Raw genomic sequence first — 7,488 nt, 5'->3', positions numbered from 1 at the left:
TCCTTGGTGTGTTGCGTAATTCTTCCAAGATACAATAAAAACTTCTCAAAAAAATTGATGATAACTGAACTAACAAGCAATCTTTTTTAAAAGTAAATAAACCAAGGATATTTGAGAATAATGAAGAAGAGGTAGAGCAGAGACGAGAGGGAACAAAATCTATATGTATTCTGTGTGAAAAAGAGAGCTAGTGAAGGTGATCCATGAGAGGAAGAGCTTAAGATGTTGAATAGTGAAAGAGAGATCTCATGATGTTTATTGTGCGAGAGAGAGAGCTAGTTAAACGTTTCTATGTGAAGGAGAGAGCTCATCAAATATGTTTCGTGTATTTGGAATGACCACAACTGCTTTATTTATAGAGTGGGGATGAGATATGAGATCGACCTAAGGTCCATGACATGTAGAAGAATCCCACACCTTATGGTTTGACGATACCGTTCAACACACACAAAGTATAAAAGAAATCTCGCGTCTTACAAAAGAAAGGCTTGACCTACAAGTTTGTTGGAGCGGCCAACAAAACCAGCCACACACCATGCTCTACCACACAAGCTCGGCTACACAAGCTTGGCCACTTGAACTCCGCCACACGAGCTCGGTCGACGTGAGCTCGACTGACATGAGCTTGATCAACCTAAACTCATCCAAAACAAATAAAGGAGAGAATTTTATAATATATATATATATATATATATATATATATATATATATATATATATATATATATATATATAAACTTAAGTTTTATAACAAAATGAAGATGAAGATTAACAAGAAACAACTTTTCAAGAATCTTCGTCTCTACATTTTTCTTTTAAGAGAGTGTATTCCTTATTTTGTTTAATTATATGATACCACATAATACAAATGTTGAAGAAAATAAACCTTGAATCCGAGAATCACCGTACATAAACAATAATAAATATAAATTAAAGCAAGTGCCAAAAAAAAAAGTGGTAAAATAAAATTTTACATAAGTATACAAATAAAAGAAATCAACTTTTAAGTTTTAGTTTTAATATTTTTTTTTCTTTTTTTGAAAGTTTCACGTCTACTAAAAAATAAGACCAATTTATAATATATAAGTGAGTGCAAACTTTATCTTGCAAGTCAATTTTGTATAATTGAATTAGACTTATAGTTCACTTTTTAACATGGTATATAGCTATGGTTAGAGTCTATCCTCCTTATAAATCGATTTTTTTCCAACATTTTTAAATAAAAGAAACATAATAAAGAGTGAATAAAACCAGTGTATACATCTAAATAAAATAGTAATATAAACGTGAGTTTAAATAAATCTAAAATAATCGTAATAGATAAGTTTAAATAAAAATGCATAATTAAATCAAATCAGACTCTAGCAGTGTTGTTTTCCCATCAATCACTTTAACAACTTCATTCATGATATTATTAGTTAAATTTTAATGAATTGTTAAAAAAACTTGTAACATCATCATGATCAATAGCTTCTCCTAATATATTATTTAGTCTCATATTATTCTTGTTCACGTTCACTTTCCATTTTAAAAGCTTAAGAAGAAATTAGTTCATTAACTTTATGTAACGATTAATATGTATAAATATAAGTATTTAATTTAAAATATTAGCTTAGTTACCTTTTTATGTCCTTTCATAGTAAATTTTGGACATTAAAGAATTTGAATGTAATTTATTTTTCATGCTATATTAATTGTTCCGTGGTAAGCCAAATAATCAAATAATAAAATTTAGACAACTATATTCTTAAAAAGAAAAAGTTACATCTTAACTATTATCTATTATTTTCTATTTAACAATAAATACTAGATTTAATAATTGGTATAAACGTATTATAATAAATTCAATTCCCACTAAACAATTTTTAATGAGAATATTATTATGTATATAATTATTAATATTGAAACATACCATTAATGAAAAAAAAAATTATCTGTATTTCTTGCCTTTAAGTAACCATATGAAATGTCTAACTAATTCCACCCACACATATTTATACCGGAGAATTTATTTTTCATTCCTAAGTATAATTAATAAACAAATAATTAACGTGACCTTGAACTATGTAAAATGACAAATGAGTAAAACAAAAAATTTCAAACCTTCAAATATATATATATATATATATATATATAAGAATAATTTTAAAGTAATTCAAATTATAATAAATATAAATTTTTTTAAAATAAACTTAATAAAATAGTCTCACTCTTTCCATAAATAATTAGTTTGAGGACATATTAAAAGCAAATAAATGCTTCATTAAAAGTGAAAACATAACTGAGTTTGGAACTTTCTACACAGGACAAAATAGAATAATATTTATGATGTATCTTTCATAAAACATTCTCTTATCTCTTTTACATTATTATCATATTTTATACACTTTTTGACATTTTTTTCTTGTATAAATAATTATAAAAAAATTACACTTACGTAAAACAATAAAAACGATGTGCAGTGACGCACTAGCAAAGCGCGTGATCATAATTCCATATTCGTTCACCTATTAATACTGAACGGTCGATCCTCCTGCGTCTGCTTGCATGCAAGATCCTCACACTCACTGAGTCACACAGTCGCACCACCTCCTCTCTGTCTTTCTCTCTCTCTTTCTTTCTCTCTCTCTCTCTCTCTCTCTCTCTCTCTCTCTCTCTCTCTCTCTGCGTTTACGCACTCTCAGTCTGTCGTCAAGATTCTCAAAGAAAACGCCGTCGTTCGGGGAAGGGTTTTAGTGACCACCTTTTCGATCTTCCGTTCTTTACCGCTCCCTCGTTCTTCGATCCAACAATGGCCGTTCCCGCGACGGTTGCCGCCACCCAGGCTTCACTTTACGTTGGAGATCTTCACCCTGAGGTCACCGACACCCAACTATTCCAAGCCTTCCGGGAATTCGAAAGCCTCTCTTCTGTTCGCGTCTGCAGGGATTCCATGACGAGGACGTCGCTCCGTTACGGTTACGTCAACTTTATGTCTCAGCAAGACGGTATCTCTCTCTCTCTCTCTCTATCTCTCTGAGATATTCATATATAGTAACATTCACGATTAACAATTGCTTAGATACATTGAATTGCTGCGGTTTTCTTTATCGTTTCTTTGATTGTTCTTGTTCGTCTTTGCGTTTTGAGAGAGATTTTTCTTTTTAATTTATCTTTACACTAACGTGTCTTGGTAGTTTGAATTGGTGTTTTGTTTTAGGTTTTCAAGAGAGAGATCTTGGAAATTGCTAGTTACATGGATTTTTATTTATCGATGGCGATAACGTGGTAAAGGAATGATGTACAAATATTGCTAGTTTGAATTAGTGTTTTGTTTTCTAGGGTATTTCATTTCTTGGTACGTAGTTTGATATTTGAGATTTGGCCTTCAGAGGGTAAGTTGATACTATTGTTGTTTTTGTAAAGAAACGCTAATCTTGGAAGACTCTTGCGTGTTTATCGTGTGGGAATGTAGGTAAAAACTATTTTTTTATAAAGTGGTCAGCGAATGCAATTTTGGTCGTAGCGTCTAGGCTCTTGGGCTATCTATGGGTGCATAGCAACTGCAATTGTGGTTATTTATCTGCGATTTCCTGCAATGTCGATGATTGCAGGGAAACTAGCTTTTTTCGGTTTTGTTTTATGTGTCGAGAAAATTTGCCTAGAATTCAGACAATACACACTAAACTATGATTTGATAAATTCCGGGAAATGATCTCTGGTTGCCTAGCATATTTTTAGTTTTAATGGTAATCTCTTGGGTTTTAAAGTACGTAGTTGTTAAAAAGTTATATACACAAGTGAGTTTAATTAAACTGTAGTGCTTATGATTTGTTCATTGTAATTTTAATCAGTTTTCTTGGTGAAAAAAAAATTAAAGACATGTTTTAAAGGATTTTAAGTTTGTGAAAGTATTTTTGATTTCGGGCTGTGCTCTTGCTTAAACTTTTCTGACCCAATTGTGTTATACTGTGTGGCTTGAAATTTGTAATTGTAATTTTTTCATTAACTGCAAGATGTTCTCTTTGAAAAAGTTAGAGCGTATTCATTGCTATCTTTGACGATCTTTAAGACAAGGTGCTCACTAACTCAATTTCCTAAATTAGTTTGTTCACGTGGAAGCAACAGTGCTTACTTCAATTTCACTTTATTAGTTGTATTTGTACTTTCTGAAAAGAGTAAAGAATGTGCTTTCTGGGGTTATTGTTGCTCTTGGCATGTTTATACCTGTTGACGTAGTCTGATTCCATTAACCTTGGTATGCTTATTGTGTAGCAATTCGAGCTATCAAGGTTAAAAATAATTCTTATCTCTTTGGAAAAGTGATGAGGGTCATGTGGTCACATCGCGATCCTAATGCAAGGAAAAGTGGCAGAGGGAATGTGTTTGTTAAGGTATATCTACAGCTTTGGTATGAATAGTTAAATCATTTCTGGTTCATTATTGCTTGAAGTGAATTCTAATGGAAAGTTTCTGTTGTTCAATACCATGGCAGAACTTGGCAGATTCAATAGATAATGCGGTGCTACATGATTTATTTCAAAAATATGGGAATGTTTTGTCCAGCAAAGTAGTCGTGTATGACGATGGGAAGAGCAAAGGGTATGGCTTTGTTCAATTTGAGTCAGAGGAATCTGCAAATAGTGCCATTGAGAACCTGAATGGTTCTACTGTGAGAGACAAGCAGATGTATGTAAAGCTCTTCATTATTTCAGGGCAAATGCTAGTTAAAGTGGGAGCTTTACTAGAACTTGTTATTGATGCACCACGCTGTGATTTCCAACTTATTTTTCGATAACATTTTCATTATTGATTCCTTAACTAGTTTTTCATGCACCACGCTATGATTTATCCGCTTTCTGTACAGATATTTGCCTAAGATAAATATTAATCTGAGTCTAATTTTCTAATAGATATGTTGGGAAGTTTGTCAGAAAAGGTGACCGCATTGTGCCTGGTAATGATTCCAAGTATACAAATTTGTACATTAAAAACTTGGATTCGGATATTACGGAAGCACTTCTTCAGGAAAAGTTCTCCACTTTTGGAAAAATTATTAGCTTGGCTATTGCAAAGGATGACAATGGGCTATCCAAGGGTTTTGCATTTGTTAACTATGATAGGCCAGATGATGCTAGAAAGGCGATGGAAGCAATGAATGGATCGCAATTTGGTAGTGTTTTTACCCTTTCAATGTATACAGGTGGTGTTTATTCACAAAATTTCCTTTTTTGATATTAATTCATATCTGTCTTTGGATTTGTCATATGTAGGTTCAAAGAATCTTTATGTTTCTAGGGCACAGAAGAAGGCTGAACGTGAGCAAATCTTGCATAATCAATTTGAGGAAAAACGCAAGGAGCAAATACTGAAATCAAAGGTAATTCCATGCCCTTTCTCTTACGTTTAACTTGTGAATTCCTTTTTTTTCTTCTGACAATGTCTTCATTTAACTTCCAGGGCTCTAACCTTTATGTGAAGAACATTGATGACGCTGTTAGTGAAAAAGAACTACGAGATCTGTTTAGTTCATGTGGCAGAATAACTTCTGTAAAAGTTATGCGAAGTGAAAAAGGGATAAGCAAGGGGTTTGGTTTTGTCTGCTTCTCCAACCCTGAGGAGGCTAATAAAGCCGTGAGCACTTTTTATGGTGAGTTTTGCCGATGTATTATTGTAAGGTCATAGGATTGAATGCGACCATGTTCTGTTTTTAGCTAGATAGTATGAAACAGGGGACACAAGATTTCAATAATAGGACACAAGATTTGTATATTACATTTATAGGATTACAAACTTTTTTTCTTAGTTTGGGGGATTGAAAGATCAGATATAATTTATATGTTGTCTTTTGTTTTTCCTTTTAATACCAATTTTTAATTAAAGTTCTGATCTCGAGAATTTACATCCATGTTACTTCAATGAATTTGAACACGTATTCCATTTAGAACCATTTTTTGAAAACACTGCTTTTATTACGTTGTTTATGCTCTTATTTACAATGCTGCTACTTGCTGCAGGATGCATGTTCCATGGTAAGCCACTGTATATTGCTTTCGCTCAGAGGAAAGAGGATAGGAAAACACAGTTGAAGCTCCACTATGCACCACAACAAGCACGATTGAACGGATCTTCTGCTGCAGTTATCCCTGGTGGCTTTTCATCTTACTTCTATCCAAATGTTACTTCACATATGCTTCAATCTGGGCTTTTGTATCAACCTCTGGGATTGGGACCAGGATGGAGGACTAATGACTTTACGCTTCCTACTAGATCATTTCAACAATCACAGGTTCCTATTGTGAGTGCGAATTTAGAGAAGAACTTTAAAAAATTAATGTTTTTTTTACTTTTTTATATTATTTTGGGAAATATATTTACTTGGAAAAAATAAGTAGCTATATCATTACAAGGTATCTCTAACTTTTATTCCTTTATGCAAATCATTTGTCAAACTAATTGTACTAAATCCTGCCCGTGGAAATGTAAATACGTAGGACAAGCAAATCTGATTTGAATGAGTCTTAGACATGAAATTTATATTTCATTTCTCTCATTTTCAGGTTCCTAGCACTAATAGGAATCATAGGCTAAATAGGGGAAGAATGAATGGGCATACAAATTCAGTGGGAAAAGCTCACTCTGGTGTATATATCCCGCAACTGCAACACTATTATCAGGCGATGGACTCAAGAGAGTACCTGACAGGTTTGCTTCTTTGTCAAGACACCATGCACTACCCTCTTTGTTTTTTGCATTTTGTAATTCTTAACTGCAATGATTTATGTTATCTTGCACAGCTTAGCTGCGAAGATTCCAGGAATGCTTATGGAGAGACACTTCCTGCGTAAGTGACGTGTTGTTGTGCTCTGTTGACGATTTCAACCTTGAGATGATACCAGTTTGGAGCTTAGATCATGACGTGGTAGAAGCTTCCAATAACTGAGATATCTGATAAATGATTTTTGCATCTGGAAAAGCAAAAGAAAAAAAATAGAAATAAACGGAAAGGGAACTCTTCTTTCTTTGTCATAGTATTGATAGTGAATAACTGATGGTATCTTTCGGGGTAAACTTTGTTAGAATTTTGATTACATGGATAATCTTGGATTCTTGTATGAATTTTCATCTTACTTTTTTGTTAATAAATAATGTCTTTCATCAATACGCCTTTAGCAATTCGTGTAATAATAAATCAGAATTTGGTTTGATTGGAAGATTTAGTTACCAAAATTGTAAAGTCTTTTCTTAAAAAATCTTTACACAGGAATTTCTGGTTTGAGTAATATACATTCAATTGAGATTTGTTGGTACTTGTAATTAATTGGCTAATATTTTCACCAAATCTCTTACTAAAAATAATTTTTTATTTGAATATTAATGTTTTAATGTTATAATCCTGGACTAGTTGTGTAGCATTATGTTTTGATTCTATATTCGCGGGTGCAAATTTTTTTCTATATGTATTAATTCATTAAAAAAGAAATTTTAGTTATTTTTACAATCATTCTAT

General features: G+C 32.5%; 1 protein-coding gene across 1 annotated transcript; it reads left to right on the top strand.

The window, feature by feature from the left end:
* Nucleotides 1-2,527: 2,527 nt before the first annotated feature.
* Nucleotides 2,528-7,192, top strand: LOC108324330 (polyadenylate-binding protein 7). Its single transcript, XM_017557262.2, has 9 exons — nt 2,528-2,986; nt 4,254-4,372; nt 4,474-4,667; nt 4,892-5,151; nt 5,252-5,358; nt 5,439-5,628; nt 5,996-6,276; nt 6,539-6,683; nt 6,776-7,192. The coding sequence occupies exons 1-9, from the start codon at nt 2,791-2,793 to the stop codon at nt 6,778-6,780; spliced, it is 1,497 nt and encodes a 498-aa protein (XP_017412751.1). The 5' UTR covers nt 2,528-2,790; the 3' UTR covers nt 6,781-7,192.
* The last annotated feature ends 296 nt before the right edge of the window (nt 7,193-7,488 follow it).

This window comes from Vigna angularis, chromosome 3 (assembly GCF_016808095.1).
Source record: "Vigna angularis cultivar LongXiaoDou No.4 chromosome 3, ASM1680809v1, whole genome shotgun sequence".
NCBI lineage: Eukaryota > Viridiplantae > Streptophyta > Magnoliopsida > Fabales > Fabaceae > Vigna > Vigna angularis.
The sequence above is the reverse complement of the archived record's forward strand: the minus strand, read 5'-3'. Positions and strand labels throughout refer to the sequence as shown.

Bases quoted from the DNA above. Each gene is read 5' to 3' on its own strand.
- LOC108324330 (XM_017557262.2), top strand. From the start codon at position 2,791: ATGGCCGTTCCCGCGACGGTTGCCGCCACCCAGGCTTCACTTTACGTT. The intron at 2,987-4,253 runs GTATCTCTCTCT...CTTATTGTGTAG, and splicing joins CTTTATGTCTCAGCAAGACG to CAATTCGAGCTATCAAGGTT. The intron at 5,359-5,438 runs GTAATTCCATGC...TTTAACTTCCAG, and splicing joins AGCAAATACTGAAATCAAAG to GGCTCTAACCTTTATGTGAA.